Below are 16,362 nucleotides of genomic sequence, written 5' to 3'. Positions count from 1 at the left end.
TTTTAAAAAATAGTTATTAATGATTTGCTAATCTCCCTTGTTAGAGTTATAATTTTAATAATGCAGAAAAAATTTGAGATGATTATAATTAACGCTGATGCGAACACAAATTCTCTTATGTCACATACTTTTAAGAATTTGCAAAATATTTACAAAATCAATAGTTTCTTTCTCATAACAGTATCCATCTTGTGTAAAGCACTTATTACAAATTAAACTGCTCAACATTAATGAAAAAAAATATATATATGCAGTCTAGTCGAAGCTCGTGAATTTTTATTCAAATGGACAATGGATTTGTTCAGCGTATTATGAGCGAAACTCTCTCTTTCCTTTCTTTTGTGTCTAATAAGTGCAAGTGTATCAGCCTCGCGAGGCCCTTCTGAAGCTTCCCGTATCACAGATACAACGATCTGGCATCGATCTAGCGCTCAGCGCCTCAACGCGACGTGCGGTAGACCGCCTCCGCGAGAACTGTCAGGCCAACATGGGGAATAATTCGGTGAAACTCTCGTGCCAGGGATCGGCCAGGGCGTTGTTGGACAGTCGTGGATCCGGAGAATCATGCGATTCGTACCCGCCATCCGACAGGTTGGCGTAATCCAACTTGGTCGAGGAGACACCGCAACTATCCGCGTCCGAGTGGACGTCGCTCATTGCGGGTGACATAGTATCGGTGTAGGCCGGCGAGAATTGCACCGGATAGCCGAGATGTGTGGATAAGGAGGGAACGGTGAGGTGCGTGGCAACATTGGTATCGCAGCTGCCGACGTTTTCGGTACTGATCACTTCCTGCACGCATTCTTGAATGCCCACGCAACCATCACTCTCCTCGCCCGGGTAGATGATCGTGATGGAGTTGGTGGCTTCGTCATAAGTGCCATAAACAGTGTCGAGATCAGGTGTTGGTTCGGATTCCTGTTTGATCTCGATCTCTGCCTTGATCGGTGCTGTGCTCTCTGTGTCGCGGACAATAGTGTGCCAATCGGACGTATCCGGTAGGTAGGAGACGTTGTTCATGCTTTCGCGGACTCGATCGGCTTCCACATCTTCTGATGCCTGCCCCACCATTGTTTCTGAACGGTCAGATTTTTTAATAGGTTCTTCTGTGACGCACATCTGCGGAACAAAAGTTTGACAGATCATTAATAATGGGGCAACGACTGAATCATGGGGGAAAACGTGATTGCAGAGTAAATGAATGAAATATTCGGATTTTCTCTAAGAATCAAGATTGTATTTACATTAGAATTTCGTTCTATCTCGGAGTATTTCATCCATCTCTGCATTATATTTAGATGACTGATAAAAAAAAATAAAAACAACTAGTTTATGCTTATTCAAAATTTCAAGAAGCATGCATTTAAAATTAATAAAAAATAACTAATTAAAGAATTAAAGATTGTTAGTGTCTTTCAAAAAAAATTATATTACTTTATACAACTAGAAATAAATGAACAAAAATAATGATAGATGATGAGAAAAGATATAGTGTGTGAACGTATATCTCTTCATGTGCGTAGGTGCAACCAAGTCTGAGCGATTCCCAAAACTCACTTGCTCATCTGTTCTATGAGGATTTGCTTCCACTCCGCTGGTAACTTCTCGCATAAGACTTGCGGCCAGTTCTTCAAGTCGCTCGAAGGATCCTTCGCTCTGGAGATCGTTAAACAACTCCTCGAGAGTAGGTAGAAGGTCAGGATCTTCAACAGGACGGTTGCTCCTGGGGTTAGTGTCGGGCACGGTGCCGGCTGTGCTGACCCACCCTGCGGCAGAGGGTAATCAGGGGATACTGCAGATCCTTGCAAAGGTGCAGCGCAGCCGACACGAGCCTGGCACGCGGAGCAGTACTGTTGTTGCTGATCTCCGGTTGCGGATCTCATGTCCCTCTCTCTCCTGAGCCTCTTCGACTCGCTCAACAATGACTCGTTCTGTGACCTCAACATCGTGCATTCCTGCACGAGCTGTTCGTTCCTCTCTCTCAGCGTTTTCACCGTTTCCTCCAGTTCATCCAACCTGGCCTTCTTGCGGTCCCGCGAAGTCTGAGCCGCCACTCGATTCTTTAGTTTTCTATCGAACACAAGAGAGATCATTATTAAATATATATCATAATTTTTTTATTATATAAAACTAGAGTAATCATTTATTTGTAAAAGAAAATAAGTTTTATCTTATAATAAATCGGTAAATTATTTAAACAAATTTACGGATAAAAAATGAAAAAATTATTAATGCGTGCCATTTCTTTTTATTGTTTCGCAAAAATTCTAGAACTGTAAACATCGAATTAAAAGAATATTATGTTTTCCACCAATGATGATGTAATATAATTTCTTATTTCGTTATTGATATTTTTTTTTTCGATCGATACCTCAGGAATTATTCATAATTAATGATAAGGAAAAATGAAATTGCATTGCCATGATTGCTGAGGTAATCGGGATAAAATTTACGATTACTGCAGTAACTCATTATTCTCAAGATAATTAATTACTTCGTGGAAATCGTGCAAACGTATTTACGTCAAGGTGGACGATTACATTCAACACGCGAGGAATATTTTGCAAAAATTTTCTATAATTTGCAAAAAAAATTTCACATATTTTGAAATATTATCGTTCTTTATCTATATCTTATATTGTTAGTTCTGCAAATAATTTTTGAGGATTGGCTGATAAACATGAGGCTTATCTACAAGCTGATTAAAGAAATATGTATCATATTTGCGTGTGTAAATGAATGTTAAAAATGAGACTTTCCGGTTTATATCACGAGCTTCGATATCGAAAAATACACGCAGATAAGCGTCTGGTTTTAAGTGATAAGGAAGGCTGATACAATTCGTGGATATATTGGTTGAAACAGTTTCTATAACTCATCAAGAGACATTTAATAACATTCATTAATTGATTGAAAACTAATGTAATGTGAATTTTTTATGTAATTTTATATTATCATTTCTATGACACAGATGTGTGTTTTATCCTTATTGTAAATCGCTCTAGCCATTAAATGTACATATACAGATGTAAATGGAAAATAAAAATAAAAGTAGAATCTCGATATAATTCGTTGAGAAAGATAAATGAAAGAAATTCAAGAGATTAAATATTTAATTCTCGGATATTTTTTTCGTTTATATGTATGTATATGTGATATGTAATATAATTTTTTTATATTACATATAAATAATAATACATTAAATAATATATTAAATTAAATTAAATATAAATATATATATATATATATATATATATATATATATATATAACATATATAATATAATAAATATATTATTATATATAATATATTATGTTAGATATTATATAGATATATAGTATATATTAGATTATTTGACAGATATAAAAATTGTTTGCTGCATCATCGTGAATAATGTATTGAAACAATAAACATGTAAATCATTGACATCTGAATAATATAATAAATATAAAAATAATATGACATTAGTCACAACACAACTTCGCACAATACATGTGAGCTGAACTTTGATGTCAATGATTGGAGTCGAATTATTAACCGATCATTATCGGGAATAACCGAATTCAACCGAAGTTCATAGAATCCTCCCTTACCGCGAATATCAAAGCTCCCCTCGTCCTAATCGATAGCTAATGCTCCGTCTATCTATTCAGATGTCAATGATGTAAATAGAAACGAATAAACTGGCAAACGCGCGTCGTTCGACGAAACGAAATGACGCTAGACTTCGTAGAATTCACGGACGGGAATTGACTTGCTAGTTGACCTGCATTGAACTTTCGCTTACTTTCGTTGCAGTTTCTCTTCCCAAGTTAAGTGGTCCAGACGACGCTTCTTGCCGCGGACGCAGGCATCCGCGGTTTTGATGAATGTCGTGAAGTCGTCGTCCGGGCGCATCTCTTCCTGCTTGGGGGAAACCTGAAGAATCTTCCTGGCGTCCATCCTCGCCTTGTCTGTCAGAATCGACGTCGTGAAATTCAACCTGGGTAACGCGCCGCGGGTCAATTCGTTCACCTGGCCTGTCTTAGGATTGGATAATCCCTTAGGAAAGGCAATAATGACGCTCTTCGGGGAGCTCATAATCCGCCATACGACATAAAAATCTTTCTCCTTTTTGTTCCGCTAATCTCTCGATGACTTCTCTTGAGAGTATTATGTGATGAAATATCCGGATTCCAATTGTCACCTCTCTACCCAGCACCGTGTCACTCGGTGTCACTGTTCGACGTCGACTGATTATCCTCGGCATCGAACGCATAAACACACCCTCACTCCCTCGACTGACGCAACAAACTGACGCGATGAGCAAGCGTTCGCGCGTTCTCGGTCACGCTCGACTGACTCCGTCAGGCGAACGTGGAGCGCGGCGATTGATCGGCCCGCAAGGGGCCGCGAGCCTATCATTGGCGGGCCATCGCGGTCGACAGCTGACGCGCACTCCTCTTCTCCTTTACGTCACTGCGAGTCGCGGATTCTCAAACCTTGGATCTTATCGCGTTCCATTTAGTTTTTAGGAAGAGACGCGCGGTAGATAATTTTAGTAATTTCCACGAAATATTGCTATTGACAGTGTGACACAAAATTAAGTATTTTGATTATGACAATAATGAGCTGACTTTGAGAAAAAATAAATATTTTTAGATTGTTGATTTATTGAATTTTTACGGATATCCTGTTTGAGAATCCCTATCTTAAGTGCTTCTGTTCTGTGGCATGTTTTATTTCTTTATCCAGTTGCGTACTTCCTCCTTCTTTGTAGTAATGTAGTAATTGATTGACTTGCCACAATGCTCGTATGTTACATCAGAATTGTTCTGACGCACTAAAAATGACTAATAAAGATGACTCTCTATGTTTAACTTATAATTAACATATAAAAATGATAAGGAAGAAAATGTAAAATAATGACATAATATATTTTTCGGATGCAATTTTTTTTTGACTTAAAGCACTTGTAATATAAAAGTATTTAAAAATACTGATTTTTAGAGAAAGAAAGAAATCGAATTTTTCAATTTTGACTGAGAATTATTTAAGACAATTTATTCGATTGATAGAGTTTAAAGACCAAACGTGTAATATTATGTCCATTACCTTTAACTTTAGCCATGAAAAAATATAGTACTTGTGTACAGTGCTATTGTATTAAAATCCTTGAAAATTGTATTTAAGATGGTTTTAAATATAAGAACGGATTATGAATATATTGTTCTAAGAATTAAATTTTTACAAACTATGAAATAAATTTCTCATTTTTCAGTGATTGATAAGTTATCAATCATTGATAAATGAGAAATTTTTCGATATTGATTTCATAGTTTGTAACCATAATTAATAATTAGGCAGCTAGTAATATGAAAATTGTAAAATTATTCATCCTTTATTCATATTCATCTAATATTTTTATGCCATACTGACTTTTGAGAATTTAATTTTTCGCGAAGTAATTATCATATTCTAAAAATTTATGGAATTTTAATTAATGCCGCGTCAGAAATTAATTACCTCTACATATATTCCTTTCTATTTTACAAATCTTAAATATAAAATTTAATTCTTTTTGCGTCTTTTAAAAATTGTCAAATTAAAAACATTTAAAGAATTCTTAAAATTTTAATTCCTGCCTGTTGAAATTAAAATTTTTGGAATTAGAATTTGGAAGAAAAGAAATAATCTTTTTAATTAATTATAAACATCATTTATTTACCTTCATATCCATATTATACCAGCGATCCATTCAACTCTGTTACAATGTGGTTAGACTTGTATGTAATGTTAAAATATTAAAATAATATAATTACATAATAAAAAAAAATATATGTATACATTTTCGTAATAATAATAGATATAGCGGTAATAATCATAGCGGTAAACATAGTAATATTCATATATATAATATTAATTGATTGTATACGCCGACAATTATATAGTACAGTACAGTTGCGATAACCGATAACCTCTGGTAAAGTTTAGAAATTATAACAGTAACAATAATCAGCAATGATAACGACAAAAGCATGTCAATATCATAACCGATATTCGATGCTGAAGAAGCAGCAACGACCACAGCATGTTATGCTCGTCAATTTTAAAAGGATGAAAAAACCGATAACCGATATTCTAGCATGTTATTTTATTATGATTTCATTGGCAAAATATTTGCGAAGCAAAATTTATGGGAATGTTAAAATTAAATTATACGAAAAATCCATAAAAAAAGGTGCTATAAAAATGCTTTTGCTTTGTAATTTTAACAGATTGCGTTAAAAATGAAAATAATGCTGGAAAGTTCTTTTTTTTAATCTTGAAGCGATATAATAGTCGATTATCAGTTTTTCACATTCGACATTATAGCTTCATCGCTTCCAACTTAATACTTTTATTAGTGTCGAATCCCCTATTATTATTAGTCAAATTAATAATATACAATTTTGCATGCGCGTCAATGCGCGTAAATGCACTTGTTTATATACAATTTTTAGAAAAGACAGGCCGAGCCATTGAAGGCTATAACATTTTCATTCCTTTCCAATTAAAAATATATAAACAATTTTTCCGCTTTCATTTTATTTTCAAAAGTGGGAGTATATTTTTATTCCAAATCTATGGATCCATGAACACATTAAAGTTCGATTATTAATATTGCTATTAGATATTATCTTAATTATTATATCCCTTATATTTTTATGATGATTACGCATATGATGATTATTACATGTTTTGAATGTGGTTTTGTTGAAAATAACTAAAAATAAGATCGAACAAAAATTTGCTACAAGTATCACTATTTGTATATGCTAGAATATAATTTTCTAGAATGTTGAATTTTTTTTTAATTTACAAACGATTTCTTTTCAGATAATATTTAACGATATATTTTGATACAATATACAGTCGAGAAGATTTATATAGACTGATATAGAGGGAAAACACACATGATGGGAGCAAAGATTTGTGCGTGCAAATTCCACTTTTTATGAAACGATTTTATAAAAAACGATATAGCCTTCTCGACTCGACTTGATTGTGTAAGATATGGTTCGCATTTTTTTACAATGAACATCAGTTTTTTACAACGAAGCGTCATCTTTTAACTTTCAAACTTAATTCGCTACGCAGTTCGAGCGCAGTTCGATTAATTCCCATAGCATATAATTTGTTTCGTACTAATTCGTGAAAGTCTATTGGCATACTTGGCCAATTGGCACACACTTTGCGTTCGCTCATAAATTTTACAATAAAAGAATGTAAAAAGAGCATCGATCAATCAAACGTTAAAGTGACGCGAATCGAATTCGCTATTTAAAACATCACATTTTAAAAAATTTGCTCTAAAAATATCAATTAAATCTGAATCTAAGCTCATCGAATCACGCCACCTTTACATTAATTGGACATATTTTTTAAATATTCGATGCGCTTCGTTTTTCTGATCACCTTCTGATGTAGCAAAAAAGTAGCGCTATTTACAAGTAAAAATTAGAAGCAAGATTTTTGTGAAATTTACCTAGGCGTAATATTTCAATCATACTCTAATTTTTTTCTCCGTTATTTCTATGTTTATTGTTAATGTATTTTGGTTCTAAGTGACTGAAATGGAATATGTTGCACCCTATAAAATAACTAATTGATGAACAGCATTAATCTTCAATTTTCTATCTATTGAAAGAGCTATATTAAAGCAGAAATATCTTTCAAATAATATTTCGAAACGATTTTTCCTGCCTATGAAGGAAACAGCTTTCAATTTGGGATGCAACATATCCCACATTAACAAAAAAAAATCACTTCTAACAAAGACTTAAAAATATAAATTGTAGAGAAATATTATACAAAGGAGATAGGAAAACGAATCTTCTGAAACTTCTCGCGCGTGTCGAGAGAATCCAGCTTCTAATTCTTCTGGTCGAATCATCGTTCGATGCGTTGAATCATACCATATTTCGGTCCAGCAAGCCGCCGAGAAGAAGATCCGGACCGATTTGCAGTAGATTCGCGGCGGATCCGTCGTAATCGAAGCTATCGAAGGACGCCATCGCGGACATCGTTGGTGAAATTATGGGTGTCGTTCCTCCGCCGTCGTCGCCGCCACCGGTGAACGGCCCGATCAAGTGTTTTCGGGTGTCCGGGCTGAGATGATCGGGCAGAGATACGATGTCTGTATTCGCGCATTGCGGTACTATCTGGTTGTCCACGTTGACGGACAACGGGGTCGTCAGGTTCTTCGATAACAGGATTGGCGTGTCGCGAGAATTCATGAGAGGATCCTGAAAGAGAAAGAATTACCGATTAGAATTGCCTTTTTTTTGTATATAAGATGTGTTTGAAAAGATGCAAGATGGATAAATTTTTATTTTTCTTATGAGAATTATTGAAGATAATTATTGTTTCAAGAATATAATTAATGATGATTTATTATATTAATAATAATTTGTTATATAATATATAATATAATTCTCATAAAAATAAACATTCATCAAGAATTTGCAATGCATAATCAATAATAATTAATTGCAAAAAGTAATAAAAATAATAATGAAAATTATAAAATGTTCTCTTTGAATAAGTTTGACAGTGATTAGATCGAAATATCTTTTTATATTTAATATTAAATGCGCGCCTAATTTTTAGATATTCGATAAATGGATTAGTTTCTTGCGGTCGATTTGAGAAAGATATCGAGAAGGATATTGCTGCGTTTCGTGAGAGGAAAAAATTGAGGGAAAAGAAAGAATTATATGATTGATAACCAATGATACAGATTTTTTGACAAGTCTTTTTTTAACGCTCGAGGCCCTTCATCGTTCATGCGACTCTAGAGATCTTTTGATCATCGATGAATATAAATGTGAACATGATTGTTAAGCAAAGCGACCGTGACTATCGCATTACGTGATCTAGAATGTACATTTGGTGTAAATAAGTCTCATATAGATCGCAATGAACGATAGTCATCTTGAGAATTGCGATTCCCCTTTCCTATCAAGTAAATGAAGAAAATGAAAATAAGATATACAATGTATATCCAATAATTAATATATAATCAATATACTTTTTCTTTTTTCTATTTCTTGATAAACAATCATTTTGGAGTATTTTTTTATTTATGAAATAAAAAGAATTAATTAATTAAAATCACAAAATTATGAAAGAAATATAGATAAGACAAAGAAATAAGATGAATTGATATTCTTTCCAAAATATATCATATTTTCTTTTATTTCAAACATAATTGAATATTAATTTATATTTTGTTTTGCATATGTATCCAAGTATTTTTTATTCCTTTTCTTATTTAAGAAATTTTTATTTTATTTATATATTAACTTTAATCTTTTATTAACTTTAATCTTTTGTAATCAAAAGGATAATCTTGAAAACAATATTAAATCATATAACTAATCACACATATAAAGATGTGGTGGTCCTTGATAGATTTGATGATAAAATTATAGGACGACGATGGATGTTGAGGGAAGACGATGGGAGGAAACGAAACGCAGCTAATCAGGTGATTCGATGTTCTATGTATTTTCCAACATTCAACAATTCCATATACTTTGCAATTTGTGTACATAACGTGATTCTAAAGTACCATTCGTTTAATCTTAGAATGCACTCCAAAAAATAACGCTTTATATAATATATATAAATCTCTAACAAAATACATATACGATTCTAGAAATATCATAGTAAATATCAACTTATAGTTCTTTCTCTTTCTCTTTCTCCTTCTCGTCACATACATTAGTTTTTTGTTTTTATCTCTAATACGAGAAAAAGCGTAATTATCGCCTAAATTATATTCTATATAATCTGTATCTATCATATCTAAGATAAACATCGAACGCGCAGTGCATTTTAGGATTAAACGATCGAGCGAAACTACCTCGCTCGCTCATGCCTTCTTTTCGACTCGCAACAAATTCAGTTTGCATTTCTTCTTCTCTCAACTTTACGCTTTCCCCCTTTTTTCCCTCTACTTTGCAATCTCAAACGAACTTGCAAACGCAGGCTCGAGAAACAAGCAAACGTATAAAAAGTAGGAAGAACTTCCATCGATTTCATGATGATCAGATACTAACTCGCCACCTCCTCTGGCCTCTCGCGTCCAGATCTATATTTTTGATCTTGCAAAAATCGATTGCCAATCTTGCTTCGAATTGCGTATGAGTCTTATCTATATTGCTTTCCGTGAGAATTAAGTAATATCGCGATTTAATTAATTGACTTCAGACAATTTTTGTAACATAAAACATCTTTGCTGAGAATATTCGACGAACGAATGCACCGACACATCGCACAAATATGAACACGTTTACATTTATCGAATATCTATCTGGCGAATAAACACATGCGTCGTTCATGATCAATGATAATCTCATGTGCTTGATCTCGATTTAAATCAAAATTCTCTCTATCGAAGAGAACATTTTGACATTTCTGTGCTCGAAGCACAAAATTGCGATTGGAATTACACGATTTTCAAGCGAGAAGAGTCTTCAATTGCTAACGCGAAGTTCTCTCTAAACGGATTCTATTAATCTTCTTGGAGAAAACCAAATTTTCGGAATTCCGAATATTTTCGCTACATTATCGGGAGATCACTTGTCTCGCCTTTAAGAGAATCAACAATGACAAAATGGCGGCTAAAAATAGGCGACCCTTCAGACTTTCGAGAGGCTTCATTCCGGAAGCGCTCTCACACGTTCGCGATACTTCTCGCCGTCGATTTCGGCTTCATCAAGCAAACGTATCCCGCACTCACATCGCAGCCGGATACCAGGAGATTCATTAGCACGCTGCTGCCGCCACAGGACGGATTCCGGTTACAGCTCGTCGTTCCAATCCTATCTAGATCATCGTTGACACGATTTCTACCTCCGCCTCCTCCCCCATGATCGCCCTCTGCCCCAACGAAGTCGATGATGTCATTGAGAACGCGGACGCGTTGCTTGGAAATGTCCCCGCGACGACGCTCATCGCCGCCGTCGTTGGACAAGGATGTTGTGTGCGACGACATGCCGCATGATATCTGAGGTGATACGAGACGACGTAGAAGCTGACTGTTGCAGGTATTGTCGAGACTCGGTTGCGTTAACTTTTTGTAGAATGTCATCGATGGTCGCTGCTTCATCAACAAAGTGCCGTCAAAATTTGCAACGCGCTCCGTCGAGTCTTCGCACTTGAGACGCTTATGCTCGCTCTCAGAGTCCGCGTTGAGTCCGGAGTGGATGCGTTTATTAGGACGGTCGTTCCGTTCCTGGTTAGAAGACCATCGAGCGGACTCGAGGACTGTGTCTATTAAATTAAAGTGAATAAAAATAAAAGTTTTATAGATGATGAGAATAAAGAATATAATTACACACACATAAAGAGACGTGGAGACAAAGTATGTGAAGAGAGAGAGATTGGAAAAATGTGCGCTTACTTTTCTTGGATATTTGTCCAAAAAGCGGATTCATCAGACCTCCGCCGTGATCGTTGTATCGCCGTGATACTGCTTGATCGGTTCGCAACAGTTGTGCTAAGCTGCTCTCAGATCCTCGCTGCTCTCGATCATCGAGTAGCCTGCCAGAGAAGAAACAGTAAAAATGTAAACGAAATATTGAGTAAATATCGAAAGGAGTAAATAACAATAACACCGTATTTATTTCACTTATAACTATTAGGTTCTAATGTTATCTTCTAAATACCATTTCGAAGATGCTTTATCGGAAGACTGAGACGGGCTCCACATGACCATTTCGTCACTAATGAGCAGCTCCAACGCCTCATCTTGATCCGACATCGGAATATAAGGTGCTCTGAGGGCTAGCTCGTCGTCTCCTATACTGTCGCTGATACCTAACATAAGCATCTCGTCCTCGGAGAGTCCATCGCCACCGCTACCGCCTGTAGGACTGCCTAACGAGTCCACGCTACGCTCAGGACTCTGTGAAATAACCATATTGTATATCAATAACATATTATAATAAAAATTATCACTTTATTAATCAAATAAAATTATTATATCGATATTCTAATAAACAACAAAAAAATTTTGAATATTATTTCTTCTTTAATTAATCTAGTAATAAATTTCAAAGATTTTTTAAAAAATATAGATTCTCTTTAGTTTTTCGAGGACCGCGACTGCTGACCTGTCGATATTTCGATAGGGATGGCGATACGGTACTCGAGTCGATACCACAGGGACTTCCGGGCGAATCGCCATACATGAAGGGGTCACTATCGGCCAGGCGATCGGTCGTATTCTTAGTCCTGGTAGTACTCAGATCTGCCTCCTTAAGAGACTCCGAGAGATCCGTGGAACGCAATTCCGGCGTCAAAGTGTCGCCTGGACTCAGCAGGGGACAACCATAATTGTCATTGCCGAAGATAAACTCGTCCAGCATCTCGTCTGTTAAGAAGGGAGTGTCTTCGAGGGGTACACATACATCGCCAGCCGTGGGCGCGAGGTGCGTCAGGTCCTCCGGCTCGTCCTTCAACACTGCAAAATGCGAAAAATGCAAAAATGTCATGATAAATTATGACGAAAATTGAAGATCTTAGCGTAAAAACCAAATATATAGTACATCAAATTATTAGTTCCATTGGCCAATTTGATATTTTAAATTTCATTCTCGAAAAAATCGAATTAAAATATCCAAATAATAAATAATATAAATAATAAATAATAATATAAATATAATATATAAATAATAATAATAAATATAATATAATAATATTATGTATATAATATAATAATAAATATAATATAATAATAATAATAATAAAATAAATAATAAATCAAACAATTTAATTTAGTCAAAAATAAAGAAAGTGAAATAAATAGAATTGCAAAATATAATTGCCTTTGATATCTCAAATCAAATAGAATAACATATTTATAGGTCACACATAATATGTTCTATTAGAATGATAAATAATTCTGTTATCTTACACGTCATCCTCTCTTTCACGAGCATGTGCTTTCTGTCTTTTTCGGAAAAAATTTCGAACATATTATCCGCGGATGTCCATAAAACGAAAGACAAAAACCATTCCGAACAAGTCCGTAATAGTTGCCAAGATGTTCGATCCCCCTTTCTGGCCTTTATTTGGAAAAAGGGCTTGTTCTGACGAAAAATACGCACTGGTAAGACCCGGCTGATCCTCGCTGAAAGTCAGGAAGCCCTTGTTCATGTCCTCGGTGCGAGGCGCGAAGATACTCGCTGTAGCCGTCTGCGGCGGCGGTCGGCACGATAGCTGCGGTTGTTCCTGTTGCTGCTGTTGCTGTTGTTGTTGCTGTACGGTGGGTGCGAACAGATGTTTTGTAACCGCCTGTGGACGATCGCGACGTCCGGCACTATCTGAGGAATCGCGCTCCACCGCCGGTTTACCCTGAAACCGAAGATTGCATGATCGATCTAGAGGGGAGGAGGCCAAGGATGCGTTATTGTGGCTCGAGATAAGAGCGATAGCCATCCTAGAATTTGCCACATCGGCGCTTAATCGTGACTTCAATTGTAATATTTGTATTAACAATGTTTCAGAATGTCCGATATTTTTATATAATTTAAAAATTTAGAATATATATTTAGATTCTCATAATTAAAATATTCATCTTCTTTGAAAAATTGTTATCAAATATTATTTTTATTATATATAATAGTTTTATAAAAAAATTACTTATAAACTATAATATATATTATTTTTATAAGGAATTATTAAAATATCGTGCAATAATTATATATAAAAAAATAAATAAGGCTTAAAAAAATATGAAAGATTAAAATATAAAAGTTTAATTTTGCGCTTTGACAATTATCCGTCCCTATAACGAATTTCTTCTTTTCTCGAGAGAATTCGATTACGTCATTTCAAAATACGAAAGATTTCGATGCCACTTATTTTTACTTTATCATTCTGCAGTGATAAGAGAAGTAAGCAATGGGATTACGGCATCGATAAGCGATGGTTGCCCGAGAAAGATTTTTAATAAAAAATAATACAAGATGAAGATTTAGAAAAAAAAATTAAAATTTGTTTTTCATATATTTTATACACATCCTGCGATAATGGTTGCAAACATCATACAATAAAATAATCAAAATTTAGAAATTAAATTGTGTTTTTGTGTTGAGACTAAACGACATCTTGTGATTGTACGTACAAGCATGGAAAGAGTTGCAATTAACAAATTTTCATAATTTCAGTCATTATCTCAACAGAGGTCTGTCAGATTTTATCTTAATATTATCTTGATATTAAAAATTTAAAGTCACTATGACGAATTTTTTTTTAGCAGAGTATCTGTTCAAATATTGAAAAAAAAATTTCTGATTTTTCAGATATTTTTATCCAAAATTCCAGATGAAGAGAATACTTTAAAGATTTTTTTGATGCAACTTTCTAAAATAAATTTTTTTATTATATGCGGTTTTTAATGTTTTCCACTTATAAAAAGAAAAAAATACAGAATTTCTTAAGTTTCAAATGCAAGATTTGTAAACATCCTAAAAAAACCGAGTAAATTAAATATTTTTCACTTGCATAATATTTTAATTGTTACCATCACTAACAATTATAAATTAAATGTTACAAAAAAATAAAAATTAAAAAATATACTGCATATTTAATATCTAGTCAAGACATTGAATATATAAATAGAGATATATATTCATAATATGTTTGCTTGGTTTGTCGATTGTTTATAACATAAGAACAAAATTATCAAAGAGAAATAATTAAAAAAAAATCCCTGAGTCTCAAAATTCCATAGAAATTCCCTGATTCCATGTTTTTCCAGAGAGTAAACATCCTAGGATCAAGGATCACGTCAATTCGATTCTCTCGAAGATCAGTCGTACCTGGAATATAAAGGGTGTTCTCGCAACTGCTGGCCGGCAGTTCTGTCGATCTGTTGTCGGCTCGTCGTTCTCCTTCAACGACTCGTTGATCGAGAGATCCTTGAGAATTCGCACGCACGACTTCTTCTCCTGTGCCTGTTTCAGGAAGGCGTCGTCCTTTCGCGTGTCGTCCCTTCCGTTGGCCGAACGGAAGATCGACGCGGTGACGGCGAGCGGTCGATCGTCGCCTCTCGATTCGTCGTCGACGGCCGATTCCTTGGAAATCTCGTCGTCGGTCAGCACCTGACACGAGTCCGACGTCGGTCTCGTAGCAACGGTCGCCAACGATTTCTCCGGCTTCACGAAATCGGTGCCGCTGTCACGCGCGGCCAGCTGGCGCACGCTGTATATCTCATCCTCGTGTTCGATCCCACTGTAACCAAATTCACGAGCCGCCGGCATGGATAATGTGCCCTTGTCCTGGGACTCGTTAACCCCGAAACTTGACTAACGATAATTTGGACCGATAAAATTCATCGAGAACTTGTGAAAAATTCGAAAAGAAATATTTTAGAAAAATACCGAAGAAATATTTTATTAAACTTAATTATTTAAAATGTAGCCTTATATATAATTTAGAAATAAATTTTATAATAATTTTAGAAATTTATAATAATTTTAATATATGAATAAAGTATACTCAAGCGTAAAAGTTGCAATCTTTCTTGTAATTATAATATTATTTGTAATAATAAGATGATAATAAATCGAGAAAAACGAATATTTTTCTCAAGAATTCCCAGGAATAAATTTTAATATAAGAAATTAAGAGGGACAGAAAGGAAAATATATTTACGAGTTGCGTCAAGTTTAGGGTTAATTATCGGACAAATGGAGCACATGTGTATTATCTAAAAATAATCTTTCTTGCTATATTAAAATCTAATATAATAGAATGTAGTAAAGTAGAATGAATGGGGGAGAGAGAAGCTTGAGAAGAAGAAGAATATCGAAACAAAATATCGAGTATTTGTTTGAACGACTTACACGATGGTTTTACACGAGCTGATAAATGTTTATCTCACTATTCTCACTGTAATTGTTCCAATTGCTCGAAGCACAAAAATATATAACGTTCGATTTCCTTAGTTTCCTCTCATCGACTAACGATGCCGTTCTTATCTAACGACCGCCGATACATCGGATGATACATCGCGTTACGACACGTAGCGATACGTAGATGTTGTATTTATCGCCTCTCTCGCGGAATCATAACGCGTGCACGCATGACACGATTCGAAGTTCGAATACGACACGAAATTGGACACTTGTCTCACACGAAATGTTCCGTATGTACCCACGTGTCTGTCTACGAAAACATTCGCTATCATTCGACGACGTGTGGGACGTACGGACAGCTGTCACGAGGCACACGTGACTGTGGAAGTTTAAAACTGTCAAACGAGATATTTAAATCGGAAAAAACATCTTTCGAAAGTGACGTGCGAAAAACGAACTAGTGTCTTTA

At 35.0% G+C, this 16,362-nt stretch overlaps 2 protein-coding genes across 4 annotated transcripts in view; both read right to left on the bottom strand.

The window, feature by feature from the left end:
- Positions 1-881: 881 nt before the first annotated feature.
- On the bottom strand, positions 882-4,312 carry Xbp1 (X box binding protein 1). The gene is made up of 3 exons (XM_083092369.1): positions 3,788-4,312; positions 1,558-2,070; positions 882-1,119 (listed from the first exon to the last, which is right to left on the bottom strand). Exons 1-3 carry the CDS (start codon positions 4,078-4,080, stop codon positions 1,017-1,019), a joined length of 909 nt encoding a protein of 302 aa, XP_082948495.1. The 5' UTR covers positions 4,081-4,312; the 3' UTR covers positions 882-1,016.
- Positions 4,313-5,675: 1,363 nt separating this feature from the next.
- Sima (HIF-1 transcription factor component sima) overlaps positions 5,676-16,362 on the bottom strand; it is a 45,285-nt gene continuing 34,598 nt past the window's right edge. For all 3 annotated transcript variants that reach the window (XM_083092579.1, XM_083092578.1, XM_083092580.1), the window contains 7 exons: positions 14,856-15,267; positions 13,140-13,386; positions 12,144-12,493; positions 11,697-11,935; positions 11,432-11,571; positions 10,769-11,301; positions 5,676-8,267 (listed from right to left, as the gene is read on the bottom strand). In XM_083092579.1, coding sequence (XP_082948705.1) covers positions 7,932-8,267; positions 10,769-11,301; positions 11,432-11,571; positions 11,697-11,935; positions 12,144-12,493; positions 13,140-13,386; positions 14,856-15,267 — 2,257 coding nt within the window. In that variant the 3' untranslated portion in view covers positions 5,676-7,931. The remainder of the gene's footprint in view (positions 8,268-10,768; positions 11,302-11,431; positions 11,572-11,696; positions 11,936-12,143; positions 12,494-13,139; positions 13,387-14,855; positions 15,268-16,362) is intronic.

This window comes from Camponotus vicinus, unplaced genomic scaffold (genome assembly GCF_025532165.1).
Source record: "Camponotus vicinus isolate PSW18456_S1 unplaced genomic scaffold, iyCamVici1.0 SCAF_2, whole genome shotgun sequence".
NCBI lineage: Eukaryota > Metazoa > Arthropoda > Insecta > Hymenoptera > Formicidae > Camponotus > Camponotus vicinus.
Note: the sequence above shows the minus strand (reverse complement) of the source record. Positions and strands in the feature narration are given on the sequence as shown.